Source organism: Triplophysa rosa, linkage group LG3 (assembly GCF_024868665.1).
Source record: "Triplophysa rosa linkage group LG3, Trosa_1v2, whole genome shotgun sequence".
NCBI classification, from domain to species: domain Eukaryota; kingdom Metazoa; phylum Chordata; class Actinopteri; order Cypriniformes; family Nemacheilidae; genus Triplophysa; species Triplophysa rosa.
In genome coordinates, this window is record NC_079892.1 from 2,671,094 (window position 1) to 2,688,022 (window position 16,929).

Here is a 16,929-nt window from a genome sequence, read left to right on the forward strand (position 1 = left end):
CGCTCTGCTCTCCTCTTCATTATAGGAGGCTGTACATGTTTTGGAAATATGAATATATCATTCACATATCTGCAGTCTTAAATAATAAGTGAAATAAGCATAAATGCATCCAAATACACATTTGTCGTTTTTTTACTCCTGGCTAACATTACACTATAATATTTAGGTTAGTTATGCCAAGATGACATTATTAATCATGCTTTGCCATTTTTTTTTTCTTTAAAAAAAATGATAATCATAATATTTATGTGTTGTAACCTTGAGAAAATACACTGAAAAATGACTTGTAGAATTTACTTAATAAAATCCTTGTAACAATTTGCATGAAATTTGGAATTTGCTGCCATAATTCAAGTACAACTTACTAACCAGAATAAAGTAAATTCTATTTATTAAATACATTTAGTTTTTCTTAAAATTTCAAGTAAATGTTACACAGTTACTGCTTAATACGTGAAATAACACTCCCTCAGCATAGGCACAAGCACCGCTCTTCTGAACAACGATAACAACTTAAAAAAAAAGGATATGTGTTTTTCTGTGTCTTTGGTGTGTTATAAGTTGCCCGTGCATGTATTAGACGCGTAAAATTGCACAAATGAAAGTGTGGGAACAAAAGATGCATTCTATGTAAAAGCGAACGCTCACCCAGACCTGTCTGAAACGCCTCGTGTAGCCACACCCCCACAAATCTAGGTCAGTTGGTGGTATGATTTGACTAAGACCGCCCAAATGTATACGCAAGTAAGGTGGGCGTACCTGTCAGTGCAATTGAAGAGGAACCTGATGTTCCAAATATGGTAAGAGGCGTTACATTTCCCTCACACGCTTGCAGTATTCCACCAATCACTACACACTGGTTAACTGGCCAATCATAGCACACCTCGCTTTCCAGAGCCATGAGCTTTGTCAAAAATCTGCGTGTTTCAGAGAGGCGGAGCAAAGAGGAGATACAAACATGCACGCTATGTGAAAAATACAGTGTTTATCAACCTTAAATCGTGTATACACACTGCATTACATATAAAACAATCGATAATATTCGTTTTAGCCGTGTCATATGACCCCTTTAAAATGACAGTTAATCTTGAAAATGAATCTCCAAAAGCAGTCAGATACAAAGCATGCTGGGAACTACAGATTAACTGCCTAGTTATATCTACAAAAAATATTTTCAACACAAAATAAATAAGTAAACTTAATTTGACCAATTTACATGGGTTTAACATAATAAAATTGAGTTGGATTTACTAAATAATTTGTTCAACTAAAATTACTCAAACAAAATAATTAAAATCTTACCAAAATTACTAGTCATTTTTATGTTATTTTAACTCGATTTTTTGATTAAAAAGAGGAACATAATTATATTAAGTATAATTAAATCATTTCTTTTCATAAAATCTACTAAGGCACAGAATGATTTTTTTCAGTGTAACTGAGAACAGTCTGTTTGGAGTCATGCATCTGCAGTATTGTTCCGGGATGACCACCTTGTCTCTAACTTCAGTTAATCAAACTGTTTTGGTCTGCACAGCAGTTTATTTAAGACACAACATTGGTCACCAGTATATGCTGTGATCTGGATGCTGGTTTCCAGTATACTGTAGGAAACTTTTGGTGACACACCTTTTTACCTCGCTTAACTAGCTTTACCAAAAAGATCCTTCTTGTAATCAAGCAATGATATGCTGTTATACCAATTTGATCAGTACCCTAACCGCCTAACCAAGACCTTGTTTTTGTGATTCTCTTCTATCCATCATCACAATCTGATCTCAAACTGAGTGAACACCAGGCCTGTTTTGACTGGCAGAATGTGACTCCTATCAGTTAACACCAAATCACAGATATTAAGAGTCTCGGTGAGACATGAGCGAGGTCGAACTACATAAAGACGCTCCCTTTAATATCTCAGATGTTTCTCAAAGACAGAAATGAGAGCAAACAGACACTTTAATCCAACTTCATTCACTCAAATGCTCAACAAATAAAGACATTTTGGTTGTTTGTGGAAGGTTTCAGAAATGATCTCGAGCAATTCTCCAAGACAATCTCCAAGATTGAACAGAGATTTCATCTGAGGTCGCAGTCTTTTCACATGTCTCTCTTGAGAAAGAGCTCTGCGTTATCTAACATGTGACTCTCTTAAAGTGACAGTTCACCCAAAAATGAAAATTGAAAATTCGGTCATCATTTATTCACCCTGTTGTCATTTCAAACCTGTACGACTTTCTTCTGCAGAACACAAAAGAAGATATTTAGAAGAAAGTGGGTAACCGAACAGCACTGGACCCCATTCACTTCTATTGTTTGGACACAAAACCAATGCAAGTGAACGGTGGGCCAGTTAACAACATTTTTCAAATATCTTCTTTTGTGTTCTGCAGAAGGAAGAAAGGTGAGTTAATGATGACAGAATTTTTATTTTTGGGTGAACTGTCACCTTAAGAGTTTCACAAGAGATCTCAACAATTTCTGCAATTACAAGATATTAATACATTTTCATCAAATATATGAGCTATGACATCCATTTTTAGCTTTATACTCTTACTGCATGTCAACCCTCATTTGATTCGGAATTTAAAACCTCTGAGAAAAGACTGAATCTTTAATTGAACATAACTAGAATTCCAAAGTCTTGAGCCCGAGCACTAAAATGTCCCTCTGAGAGATAATCATAAACATTCCTCTTTCAGTTTCAGTCTATAGCGGAACACCAGAGACTGGAACATTATGTTTGTGTTACTTGTGGTCGGTCTTGTGACAGCCAGAAAATCCTGTGCATCATGACAAGACATCTGTCTGCCAAACCGTCCTAAAATCACCACGAAAAAAAAAACATCCTACCAGAGGTGAACGTTCTCCAGCCAACAGGTACAGGCACAGACAGATTCACAATACCTAGATATCTTCTGACCTGTAAAGAGAAAGACAAATCAGCCGCTTTAAACGCCGGAAAAATCATTGATTATAATGAATGAATGAGCAGTTTTACTGAAGCAAACCTTGAAGCGTTACCCATCATGCACTAGGCCAGGGTGTGCGCGAGTGACTTTCATTGCATTGCACTTTGAAATAGATAATGAACTGCTCTCCACCTCTGACCTTGAAAACCTTTGAAGTTTTATGGACGCACTCCACCGATACACAAAACGCTGCGCTTGACAAACACGTCAAATTCCACAACACAGAATTAAAGGGCAAGACGATGACGGAAAAGATGATTATGAATATAATTAATTTAATGATAAATAAATATTGATAAAAATGAGTTTAATGTTATTAGAATGGACTGTTTTACCAACACATATCTGTGAGTACTATTGAAATCAAACAAACTACTGAAATCAATTGTCGTTTATAAAGCCGTCCTGATATTTCGGTTTATTAAATAAGGGCAAGTCATTGTAAAGGGTTTTATCCTTCAGAATCTATTTCGACACATACACCACTAAGATTGTTGCCATGGAAACAGACTCAAATCCTATTAATGGGTGCCAAATATTTCAGCACTTGTTACTGAAGATATCAAAAATACACACACACAGAGAGAGCGAGAGAGAGAGTAAAAGTGATTTAATGAGAGACATCTGGTGAGGAAGACAGAGGAGGGAAAGATAAAGAGGAAGGAGGAGAGAAAGGAAGGTGAAGTCGACCTGAGGAGAACACACACAGCTGGTAAGAGAGAGAGAGAGAGAGAAGGGGCGGAGCTAAAAATGTTGACCCCCTAACTGTATATTGCTTTTAGCCCCTTAACCTTTTAAAATTAACATTCAGTAATAATTGTGGGACCCTCAGAGCTGTGGACCCCAAAAACTGTTCCCACCCCAGCAGCTACAGGCCGGCACTAAAGCCCTGGGTCAAATCAAATAAATGGTGAAACATGCGGCTGGTTACTAGCTGTTCTATACTGGTTATTTATGTTTATTTGCTGGTCAAAGCTGATCTACTGGTCGCTGGTGTGTTCAGACAGAGTATCAGATAACAGGTGAAAAACTATATTAAAGGCAAATTGAATGCAACTAACCACTCCGTTGTCATGGAAAAATACAAATGCTTTTAAGAGGGAGGATAGAAAGCTTAGAAGCCACCAACAAAACTAGACACACCCAACAAATTGACCCGAACTACTTTCAACAAGAATAATAGAAAATCACAGTTGTGCTTTGAATTATTAACGTTGTATAAACATTTTGAAATAAAACGTGCATTCAGATCATGGTCATATTAATACACGTACACTATTTGCATTACTTTGATAGCCATCTTTAAGAACCGGCTAAAAACACATCTCTTATTAGTACTGACTTTTATTTCTTTTCTACTCTTTCAATCAAAAAAACAAAACAAATCTTATCTTTACTGTGCTGGGCTATATGAGACCAGTTTTTATTGCACTTATGCAATTTGTTGTCCTTATGTTGTTCCAATTGCTTCTATTGTTTGCCTCATTTGTAAGTCGCTTTGGATAAAAGCGTCCGCTAAATGACTAAATGTAAATGTATTGCTAAACACATTACATTCTGGGTTACCAGCAGACGTCCCATATCAAATCTGGGTCATGACCCAAAAACAGCGGTGAATCACTTTTGTTGACCAATTAGACCATCACCTGACGATGCTTTAACCTACTAGACCACATTGGACCAGCGACACATCAGCTACCACAAAAGCCAGCCGGACCACCTTAAACTGAAAGTACCTGCTTTGATCCAGCAAGTTTTTCTTTTTAGCACTGACTGGTTCAAAATCCACTACAATGCTCTCTCTCTCTCTCTCTCTCTCTCTCTGTACCTTTGACCAAACCCCACCCATCACTCTCTCACCCTGATAGCAGATCTTTCACCGTGTTCCAACTCCACATGTGTTCAGTCTTTGAAGTGTACTGTTTCTCAAAATTGACCCATTTATGACGGGAACGGTGCTCATCTATCTTCTGTATCTCCTCTAGCTCTACTCTTTTCTCTCTCTTTCTCTGCAGACCTGTTGCTGTCATCATTTCAGTCTGATATCGAATTGTGCTTCAAATCCAGATTCATTCAATTGATTCAACATCTCTGCCTGAGATTATAATAGGGCTGTGCAAAAATATCATATCATAATATCATATTTTTCGATAGTGATACCTCTACTATCGATACATTTTTAAAAATCATGTCATATACATACGGCCAAAAGTAAGTGGAAGTGAGCATGGTGAAAATATAAGAACGCTTGGAGCTCTCAGAGCTGATGTGTGGATGTGCTTTGGTTTTTAAAATAATGGAGTAATGAGTTGTATAAAATAATGCTGTTTGTAGGCTTCGCAAGTCATGACACAAGTCACTTGGCTACTGCAGTGCATTAGACAAAAAGTTTATTAAGAAAAGTAACAATGACATTTATTGAGCTTTCACGGATGTGACATCAGCTCATTTACAGCACGGATGAAGCAGAGGTTTAATTCTGCCCATGTTCAGTGTTTTAACTGTAATGCACCACAACAGCCAAGTGACTTGCGTGAGCCACCTTATTCCCCTGTGCTACCCACTTGAGGGGCGCAATCCACAGTTTGAGAAGCCAAACCTCTGATCTAAAGGTCCATGCATCACACATCATGGCCACTCTGCAGAGGTAAGGGATGTTTTTACACTTAGCCTTACAGAAAACACCCGGTGGTGCACAGCATGTTGTATCTCTAGCTCTACTTTTTACATTTTCTATTTAAAGTGCATTGCAATATATCGCAAATGTCTATCGTATCAAAATACATAGCAATATATTGTATCGTGACCCATCTATCGTGATATGTATCGTATCGGGAGGCACTTGCCAATACACAGCCCTAGATTATAAACCTAAATGTGCACCCATCTATCTATTTGACATAGATTACAAATCACAGTCTATACTGTATATTGTGAGAAGATTGGTAATTGATCCGTACAGATTTTCAATGTTTAACACCAATACCATAAAGACAAACAGACAGAAAGCGGATTAACATAAATTTCGAGTCTTAGAGCTTCAGCAGTTAAGGAATCAATGAGCTGACAGTAATGAGTGGTTTTTACGGTAGAGCAGAGAGAGATTTATTAAGTGTAGAACACTAAAAAGGTGAGATGAATATGAGCCGGTCGACGAGATCTACAACAAGCGCTTGTTGTGTTCTGGTTAATTGGTTAGCTGGTGTACCCTCAAACGTGTGTGTGTGTGGACATGGTGTAGTTTGCTCTCTCTTTCTTTAACTTTAGTGAATTAATAAAAGTTTTGCAAAAGTAAAAAAAATAGTGTCCGAGTATACGATGCCAGTGCTTCTGATATTTAAAAGGAAGAATTTAAAATAAATTGACTACATTGTAACATGATGTGTAAAGCATTACTACGTGAACATTTATTCATTTAGTAGACACTTTTATCCAAAGCGACTTACAAATGAGAGAGCAACAATAGAGAACAATAACTTTAGCTTTTATTAACTGCCTATTTCCACTGGAACACTGGCGTGCAGTGAATATCATAAATGATCAATGAGTGAAATAAAATAATTAAAATAGTCCATACAGCATATTCTATAAATATCTGTATTAGAGAGAAGTTACATTTAAATACTCAAATTTATTATTTTGGGCACAGGAACGGCTTAATTTAACTGAGACACTTATCTTTCACCTTTGTCCCATTAGGAAATATTAAACTGAGGCTAAAGACCTGAGACAAGATTATGTTTAACGTGCAGTTTTTTGATTAGTCATCTGTCAGTTCCTGAAATAAATTAAAGGTATATAAAAGTAAAAGTATAAATAAACGTATATCTAAAACCAAATCCTGTCAAATAAATAAAACTTATACAAAAGATGTCAACATGGTTTTCCCACAGTACTTCTTTTAAATACCTGACAGCACTATTAAAATACCATAAACAACTATAAACACATACCATATACACTGACAAAAAACAAGAAAATAAAAAGGATAATCTAAATAAATGGTAATTTTGTTAGTACAAAACATAGTACAACCATAATTATGGTTATTATGATTAATGGATTATTTATTACTTTGTAATAAATGTATTGTTTAATAATGTGCATAGGGATAAAATGAGGAAATATGTACAATATCTCGAGACGAGGTCACTGATGTGACACAATTCATCTGCAGAAAATCCTGAGTCTGCTCGGAGCGCGCACGACGCACCGAGAACGCGCACGCTGCGGCGACCTGATGTTGTCCTGCATCCTCGCGGCTGGGATCCGTATCGACATACAGTCCGCGTTAATGCCCCCAGGGGCAGATTCTCCGGGCGGTGGGGGCGGGTAATCCCGCGGGGATAAAATACGAACATATCAAAGCAACGGAGAAAAACAACTGCAAATCAGCGGACGAAACGCGCGCCGTTTTGTGATGAGAAACAGATGTTTGCGTGAGGAACATACCGTACGCGAGCGACACGAGCTTGGACGCTCCCGCTCTAATCAACGTCTCAAACTGGAACGCTCCTTTTTATTGTAAACCAAGCTGTCAACGCTGAGCGAGCGACGCGTCTAACTAGAACGCGCCTTTAATCACAAACGAAGCTGTCAAAGCTGTACGCGTACAACGCGACGCAACAAACTACAACGCTGCCGTTAAAATATGTTAAATATAACGTATACGTCAAAACGCGTGCCGTAACAGTATTTCGTGTGCGCAAGCGGTGACCCGTTGCGTTCCAGACGCGTCACGCCGCGATGGGAAATCATGCCTCTCCTCATAACGGGAACAAATCCGCCTCATCGCATTAAATGAATACAGTCCCGTTATTTCGATTTATTTTGCTCACATAATGCACGTCATACCGTATAAATGAAATTCCTCTATTTGTATCGCCTTTCCTTACGCGACGTAATACATATTAATTTTAATATTACAGGAAAATCTCCACAAATGATCGTGAGGTAATAAATCATTTGCGCTACATACCGGATTGCCGCTTATTTATCCCCGTTATACGACTTTGTTAGGGCTTCATCTGATGTTCCTACTCCGGTGACAGCGTGATAATAGTTCAAACTGCCGGTGTTACACCCGTTCGTGTGTCTGCGGAGGAAAAGGGAGGGAGCAGGAGCCCGACGCGCACGGGAGGAGCGCTTGTTTGTGTCGCCGCCTGGTGACGCATCCCCGTTACTGCGCGCTCAGCGTTTATTCTGCTGTCAAAACAATGACGTCTTGGATAGCGTCATCGTGATGACCTTGAGCTTTAAATAGGGAAATACATTGCTTGTACATAAATATATTTATATTTTTTACAAATTATTTGTTTATTTATATATTTAAAAAAATTTATAATTTCAATTTGATTCACAGTGTTCTTACAAAACCTTTTAAAAAAGCATTCCACTCCAAAATCTAAGAAAATAAATTAAGAAATAATATTCTGCATATCTAAATACATACAATAAATGTTTTTTTTTTGGACTATTAAGAAACATCTGGATGTGTTAAATATGAGCTGGGGTTGGTGTTTGTTGCATTTGTCATTAAGACAAAAATCTCACAATGCAAAACTTCCTAACGGCCCTACAAATAGGCTTAATTTTCTTTAGGGAAAACATTTTTCATACTTTTCACATTGGGGTGAAACATGACAGATTCCAGTTTATATACTAAAACACATATAATATTTTTGGCTCAATTGGCACAGACAAAATCGTAGATCTTGCCCTATTACAAGTTGGACACCTCAGGTCCACGTGAGTGAGACGCAGAATCATCCTCACGATCTCATGTCAGCTGGTTTCTGCGGTGACTGCTGTTGAAGCTTCCAGCCCGACTCTCTTGAGTGACTCTTCATACTTCCTCTTTCCCAGAGTCACTATGTCCTCCACTTCCTCCGCTAAGTCCCGCCTACCGCTGTCTACAAGGGCCTTCGTTAGCCGCTGCACTGCTCCAGGGCCCGCCCCCTGCTGCCCTCTCGCCCAATGATAGAGCATCGCCGATACCTGGGCACCAAAGTTGTCCCTGACAGGAAATCAAAAGGGATATGGCATTTTATTATATAATGTAATTTGTGTTATTTTAATGGTTGTTTACACTTTAACTACTGCTTCATTTAGAGTGTAATGCAGTGTATACATTTGATTATAACGATATATGTAAATGTTTATAAATATCATGAAAAAATTAGAAATGCAGTTTTTTCGCAGATGCTGAAATCAGGAATATCACTTGAAATAAGAAAATACACAAAATAAATTATAAACATAAGACCATAATAACTGAATACATTTTGTGCCTTAAATATGTTCACATGACACATTTTTTACTGTTTGCAACATTATTAATTTTATTTATTCATAAATTCTCTATAATAAAAGTAAACAGACTTTGTGTGTGTGTGTGTCCTGCAGTGTCCCAGATGGCTTTGGTGACAGGAAAGAGATTAAAACGAACACTCCACATTCTCCTCATCCACCATCTCTCCGTTCACGCTGTAACACCTCTCTAATTCAAAAAGCTTTTCCAGAGGTCGTGAGGGATTTTTGCAACAACACGTTTGTCATTTACCAAACTCATCTGGAATTTATGGTTTTCATCTGGTTCCATTTTTTTTTATATGATTTTGGGTTTCTTTAACAGTTCAATAACTCATTTGGAGAAACACCTTTACACTCATGAATGCTCATGAATATTAAAAGAGTGGCTGGTAACCTCTCTTGAGCATCCGGGCATCAGAGCGGTTCCTCATGATTTATAGTCTGTGGTGCGTTTGAAACAGCACCATCTGCTGGTCGACTCTGTTCCCACCTGTGCTGGTTTCTGATTCTCTCCAGCAGGTCGTAGCTCATGCCCAGGTTAATGCCGATGTTCTGCCACTCCTGGTTGATGCGTAAGGAGATGGACAACAGGTTGGTTTCTGTGAGATAACCGCTCTCGGGGTCGCCAAGGTTCAGCTCACCACAGATGTTCCCTTCACAGTCTGCACCCTGAGTATGTGTACACACAACACAACAGCTCTTAGATGTCAGATTTTTCCAGTAAGAAGTCTTAATCGCAAGCTTATGTAGTTCTTATGCTCTGTTGTGAAAATCAAGCTCCCTCGCTTTCTACTGAACACATTCTGTGTAGTCTTTTTTTTCATTTTCTCATTTCTAAAGTTCTCATTTTTAAAAGTAACGGCCTCTGTGAGCACACTAGGAAGCACACAAGGGTTGGGATTAGAGCTGTAATGTGTTCCAGAACGTCTTACAGAAAGTCGGAGGGGAAGTGTGGCCAACCACTGGTTGTCGTGACCTTTCCTTTTACAAGCCACTTCCTCTGGAAGGTCGTCAGGCACTTCACCCCTGTAAAATGAGACCTGTAGAAACACACAAATGATTCGACCTTGTGCACAAAGCACTTCTTCCGTGAGCTTTTTTGCAGAAGAAAGTCGAGTTCACTTTTAATATTGGACTATGAACCCATCTCACCTGCCCTCTGACGGTGCCTTGCTGCGAGGCGGCCGGGCACACGTGCACCTCTTTAATGTTCTTCAGATGAGAGTAAAATGTGAAGGAAAGTCTGCCGTCTTTGCAGTCGGGACGATCTATGAACACAATCGTTCAAGTGAATTCAGTCAAAACACATCAGCTATGCGAAGGATGTGTACCCTCATTTGTGTCTGTGTGTGCACTCACCCGCGTTGATGTCTATGCCTCTCTCAAAGCCGGCGAAGAACTGCTCTCCCTCCAGCAGGATACACAGCTCTGATGGCTGAGGACCTTCATATTGCTCAGAGAGAGACACCAACCTGCTTTCAGCCTACACACACACACAATGTCAGAAATCACACACTTCCCCTTTAACCTACACACTGACGCAAACACACCTTGTCAGATGGCAGACACTGGAGCAGAACCTGCGCTGGGTCGGTTTTCCTCTGTAGCACCAGGAATCGAACCCAGAACTGTTTCAACCGGTGATACATCTTCCTGACAACCCCGCTTACACATCTGTGAGTGGTGTACCACAGCCAGTACCTAAACACACACACGTATTACACATTGAACAGATTTGCGTGTTTGCTTGTGTGTGTGTGTGTTTGTGTGTGCGCAGAGTCTCACCATGAGAAGTGTGTGATGGAGAAGATGGCATAGATGTGCGTGACGTGGAGGGACACCTGTGAGGTGATGTCAGTCCAGGTGTGAGCCGCAGGGTCCCCGTGCATCAGGTGCAGACGGGACATGTCCACCATGTGTCCTAAACACACACACAAACCTGAAATATGCATGTATGACACGTAGTCCATTGTTCAATATCAACAAATCAAATAGCACCATGTGTATTTTACAGAATCACATTTATTTATTTTCTTGCAAATGTCACTTGCGTTGATATTTTATCTAATGCAATAACATTTCGACATTTTTACACCTTACAAACATTGTCCACTGTATGAACGCACACATTCTTCATTTGTCGAACGCATGGAGAATGTCTCGAAATAATGAAAGCGTTTAAATCTCTTAGGCATGAATAAGACTCTAATAAGCTTATGATTTGTTGGGTTAGCTTGGGTCAGTTAGCCCCTGGAAGTCTGTACGATGTTGTACCAGTGACTCCAGGTGGAAGAGGAATCTGCACTGTGATTGGCTGAAGGAAGTGCATGCTGGGAGTTTGAGAGAGGCAGAGCAGTGGACTGGCACTCGCCTGAGGGTCTCCGGTCAGATCCCGTACCTCAGACAGCAACACCTGCAGGACCTTAAAAAAGTGCATCACATCTTCCATTAAATTGGTTATCATAAAAATGATTGAACTGCTGTTATATTTGTGTGAATTTGTTATGTTTACACTTGCACATTCCATTTCCAATAATCCGATTGGTCAATTGTATTTGGTACAAACCCGTAGTGTAACAGTTCGTGTCTCTGCTGTGCACTCCGGAGGGAAGGTAAGTTTGATTCCCGGGTCAAATTGTGACACCAGCATCGCCCCCACTGGAGACACCGAGCAAATGTCCAGGAAAGGACGAGAGACGACTACAAACCACGAGAACTGAGTAACACTGCAGCACGCTAACTACACACACAAAAAACTGAGTATTAAATACAGATAAACAAATGTTAATGTCAGATCATCATTCCAGATGTAATAATGTGCTCACCCGTGCTGGGCGACCTCCCGGCCGGCAGCTGTGTCTCTCACTGCCTCTCCTAGTCTGGGTTTGAAGCGTCGTCCAAGACTGTCCGTCAAACCTGCGCACCTCCACATCTCCTTTCCGTGTCTTACGATAGGGTATGCACACCTCTACCGGCTACGAAGTGGTCATTTTATTATACAAAGATTATACAAACTGAAAGTCTCAAATGTGTCTCACCTTCTCAAACGTGGCTCCGTGTGGGCGGAGCTCTAGCGGGTGGCTCAACAGGACATCATGCTCCCCGAGCCACACCCACTTCCGGTCCGGTCTCCTCTCCGCCCACTCGAGCTGTGTGACTGTGCTTGCACATCTGCGTGGAAACAAGAGCTCCGCCCCTCCGGGAAGAAACACATGGCAACCAGCAGGCGATAATGAAAACCTGTAGGAGGGGAGAAAAGAGGTTGGCTGATGGAATACGAGCATACCACACAGTGTATACTGTATACTACATACTAAGGATGTGAAACGGTACGCAAAATACGGTATTATAAATATTTTGGATAGTATTATGGTTGTCGCATGACCTCATCACACCTTGTGCAGTGCATAATAATATGGTTTGATTGCATTTTTATTTACGGATACATGACTCACCAATTGATAAAAGCTTGACAAAAATAATTGGCTCCAGAATATATTCATTAACTCTCTAGTCATTTGGATTAGTTTAAGACGTTTGTGTTTTTCAGAGCGTTCCATGTTGACCACCATATCAGATCACATGACAACATTTTCAACATATCAAATGATCAGAGGCCGAGTAAATTATGAAAGAATCGGTTTGGGTGAACGTTTCCTTTAAGTGAAAGTGAACTCAGGTCACCTGTGTTGATCGTATTTAAGGTGCAGCTCGGGAATCTCGAAATCCTCTGAAACTGCAAAACACAAACAATGGAATCAAATGGAATTTGAGTTTTTTGACAAACTCGTGACATTAAAAAAAAGTTCTACTGGACTATAGTATTAAGGCACTTTGACCTGGTGTCACAGGGGCGAGGGGCGGTGGGGTCGGGGAGCGACCCAGCGGGTTGTTCCGCACATCCAGTTTAAGTAGCGGGAGGGAGTGCAAACTTTCTGGAATGCTTCTTAAATCATTACTCTGAATTACTAGATGCCTCAGAGAATGGAGTGATCCTGAGAGAGAGATCACAGATTTAAGAGAACAACCTGTTTATTAATACAAAGTTATAACATTAGATTTTTCCTCCAAAGCTCTCATTGAAAATAAATGTCAAAACAGTTCGAACAGTTCGTCTGCATCTAAACGTTGCCGTTACCCAAACTCTCCGGTAGCACCCTGAGTCTGTTATTGGACAGCTCCAGCGTGTGCAAGTTCTCCAGCTGTCCCAGTTCATCCGGAACACCCTCCAGCAAGTTAAAGGACGCGTCCAGCTCCTCCAGCCCGCGGAGGAGCCCCGCCACCCGAGGCAGATCCACCAACCTGTTCCCCATCAGGTTCAACCTCTGAAGGGACACCAGCGCCCCCAGACCCTCGGGTAGAGCCGTCAGCTCATTGTGACACAGCAGGAGCTCAAGAAGGTGAGATAAGGAGAGAATGCAGGTCGGAAGAGACGAGAGGCGGTTGAACGAGAGATCCAGATGAACGAGGAAAGAGGAGAGAGAGGGAGGGAGAGAGGTGAGGAGACCGGGGAGAGGGTCACCGCAGGCGTCGTGGAAGCGGTTTCCTTGTGTTAGAGACAGAATCGCGTAAGAGGAATATAAACACATTAAAAGAAGAGAGCTAGTGTGTGTACCTCTGACAGCCAGCGAGCGCAGGTGTTTGAGTCGGAACAGTACATCGAGCGCTCTCTCTAGCGCCGCCTCGTGCTCGGAGCCCAGTCTGAGGTACTGCAGGTCTCTCATCCGCTCCGGGACGCACTCCCATAACACCGGCAGAACTCCTGCTCCGCCCCGATACACATCCAGCACCAGCCGGCCCTCCGCCAGCACGCCGTCCAGCTCCACCGACAGAGGAAGAGGAGGAGAGAGAGAGGGCAGAGAAGAGGAAGAAGAGGACATGCTGAGGAGCGAGAGAGCGGGAGAGGTAGAAGAGGGCACGCAGTCTGAGATGGACGGAGCCCAGGTGTCCGTCAGGCCCGAGGAGGGAGAGGGAGGATCTCTGTTATCCGCTCCGATCGCCGATCTCGACGCCGGAGTTTCCAAAACGTTCATCTGCTCAACTCTGGGTGAGATTCGGTCCAGACGGAAATCCGGTGAGGTGTCTGAATGAACCTTTTCCACTTCTGCACCAGTCGTCGGCTCTCTTTCATCTGGACGGATACAAAAATCCTTCCAGTCATGAAGTGTTCAAAAACGTGCCACTAGAGAGTGGTTACTGTCCAGAACTGACTTCATTTATATAATCAATTTAATAGTTTTGAACAGTGTTTGGCCAAAAAAGCAGTGGTCCAACTTTGGAAAATTGACTTTTAACTCTTTGTTCAAGTATATTATTACAAATGTATGAAAGACATTTTCTGCACGTTGTGTAGACGTGTTTGGTGTGTAAGCATCAACACAACGATAATAACCAAGAATGAATTCCAAAAAAAGACATACCATAAAGACATACCTCTTTCCGTCCGTGATCGTGTCATCGCTCCTCTTTCCTCCTCTCTTTCTCCATCATCTGTGATGGTCCATCCCCTCTCCTCAACCTGCTCATTCAGTCTCTCCATCTATTCTCTGTTCAGTCCTTCAGCTCCTCCTACAAACGGCAAACTGTGAAAACCCGCTGGCAGGAGTGATGAAGCATCTTCATCTTTCCATCTCCGTGGTGGGGTCATATCTGTAGACCCGGCATCCGTGTCCAGACACATCCCTCTACGGAAGTGAAAAAACATCGTTCCCAGAGAAAGAAAGGTGTTGATTGAAAAATACTACCAATCTGTAAGGCAACAGTAAAATTCACCATCTACACCAATATATCAGCCATTAAACAGCATACCATATGACGTCATCAAATTGAAGATGATGTAAATACTGGCATTATTTAACCTTCTCTCCAGGTATCATGTGCCATATCATTACAGTTGTTCTTGTTACTACAGTAAAACCATGGTACACTTAAAGAGATGTCCTTTAAATATTTTAAAGAAACGTATATTTATGTGTAGGTGACAAGTGTGGGTCCTACAAATGACATTAGTAAAAATCACTGTAGTTTCTTTAGCTCTTATAACTAAGTTACTTTGTGATTTTGTAGGGCACCAAACTTCATTCATTTACGTATTCGTACGTGTACACAAATAAAGCAAGTTTAACTCATGTAAACTAGTAACAGACGAAAATATGTGACAGCTAAAACACTTACGCAACTGCTGTATAGCAAGCACGCGCTTCTTGACGTCACCGCAACCTTAAAACAATACAATAAAATGAACATGAAAGAAAACTAAAATCAACCTTATACGATGTGTTTATTATGTGAAATCTCATGGGTTAACTTCCGTGTTGCGGGCACATGTTTTGGGTTGACGCGCGCCGCGGAACTTTGAGCAAAAGGCGGGACGGAATCTCTTAAAGAGACATTGACCACTTTAAAGCGTACTCTCTCACACTCAATAGAATAGAATAGAATAGAATAGAATAGAATAGAATAGAATAGAATAGAATAGAATAGAAAGGGCATCTTTGCACTTGTGTTTTTAAATATTTAGTTTTGGAACTTTGAGCAAAAGGCGGGACGGAATCTCTTAAAGAGACAGTGACCACTAAAAAGAGTACTCTCTCACATCCAATGGAATAGAATAGAATGGGCATCTTTGCACTTGTGTTTTAAAATATTTAGATTTTTCTGTAAAATCCAGATTTGTACATTTTCTAAATGCGGATATAAAGTCCAGATTTGTTAGCTTTAATGTGGTGGTGTGATTGTGGATGAGAGCATGAAGTGAAACATCATTTCTCTGGTGTCGCTGTGTTTGTTTATAAGCGTGTCTGAACATGTTCCATTCGAGCACCTGCTGAAGTGTGCAATTGGATTTTCCCTATGAGACCAGAGGCGAAGAATCCATGATTTTCTTTTCATGAGGAGAAAAGACAAGAATAGGGCATGAGATAAACATCTGAGCATCCGGAGAATTTTATTTTGAAAGATAAAGACATAATAATATTGTTTATTGTTTTTTATGACAGTTATGCTAAGTGAGAGGTGAAATAAAAAGACTTCATGTCAACTAACAAACTGATTCTTTTTCAACATCAGTGTTTAGAGGAAATGACCCCACAAAAGTATATTTTTGAGTTCCTTGAGATGCTGTTTATTAATAGCACTTGCGGACCAAATGTGGGCCAAAGGATTCAGTTTTGCAGTTGTTATTTCACAACAAATGTTATAAGGAACAACTAGGGAACAAAAAGGTCTCTTTCATCGTGTTCTAAAAGTATTCGCATCTCAAAGATTTCCACATTCAATCCATAGCATGAAGATGATTGTTTAATTCACATTTTGCTTTCAACATACAGTACATACAGCTGTGTTATTTTTAAATTATGTCATATGGACTTGACTTATTGTAATGAAGGTTAAAATGTGATGTAATGTAAAACAAAAAGCGACCAGTTACAAGGTATACACTTTGTATTTACACATTTAATATAAATCATAATGTTAAATTTAAAACGTTCATCAAAATGTTGTGTCTTCAACTTACACAATACATACAGTAACAGACTATTACTGTAATTCTACAAGTTGACCACTTTCATACATTTAATTATAAAAACCATTACAACAACAACAATAATATTAATAATAAAATCAATTTATACAGAAAACATCTGTG

General features: G+C 40.3%; 1 protein-coding gene across 5 annotated transcripts in view; it reads right to left on the reverse strand.

Annotated features, from left to right (window-relative positions):
- pidd1 (p53-induced death domain protein 1) overlaps positions 1–15,630 on the reverse strand; it is an 18,421-nt gene extending 2,791 nt beyond the window's left edge. The window contains exons 1-18 of one of the 5 annotated variants that reach the window (XM_057329688.1): positions 15,456–15,630; positions 14,715–14,965; positions 13,897–14,412; positions 13,420–13,827; positions 13,121–13,276; positions 12,966–13,017; positions 12,320–12,521; positions 12,107–12,256; positions 11,848–12,021; positions 11,556–11,703; positions 11,067–11,202; positions 10,832–10,982; positions 10,641–10,764; positions 10,434–10,549; positions 10,214–10,321; positions 9,772–9,950; positions 7,948–8,985; positions 2,851–2,920 (exon numbers count right to left, since the gene is read on the reverse strand). In XM_057329688.1, coding sequence (XP_057185671.1) covers positions 8,754–8,985; positions 9,772–9,950; positions 10,214–10,321; positions 10,434–10,549; positions 10,641–10,764; positions 10,832–10,982; positions 11,067–11,202; positions 11,556–11,703; positions 11,848–12,021; positions 12,107–12,256; positions 12,320–12,521; positions 12,966–13,017; positions 13,121–13,276; positions 13,420–13,827; positions 13,897–14,412; positions 14,715–14,820 — 2,958 coding nt within the window. In that variant the 5' untranslated portion in view covers positions 14,821–14,965; positions 15,456–15,630 and the 3' untranslated portion in view covers positions 2,851–2,920; positions 7,948–8,753. Of the gene's footprint in view, positions 30–2,850; positions 2,921–7,947; positions 8,986–9,771; positions 9,951–10,213; positions 10,322–10,433; positions 10,550–10,640; positions 10,765–10,831; positions 10,983–11,066; positions 11,203–11,555; positions 11,704–11,847; positions 12,022–12,106; positions 12,257–12,319; positions 12,522–12,965; positions 13,018–13,120; positions 13,277–13,419; positions 14,413–14,701; positions 14,966–15,455 lie in introns of those variants that run through there. The other 4 variants (XM_057329687.1, XM_057329691.1, XM_057329686.1 and 1 more) reach the window with 4 other exon arrangements.
- Positions 15,631–16,929: the final 1,299 nt, after the last annotated feature.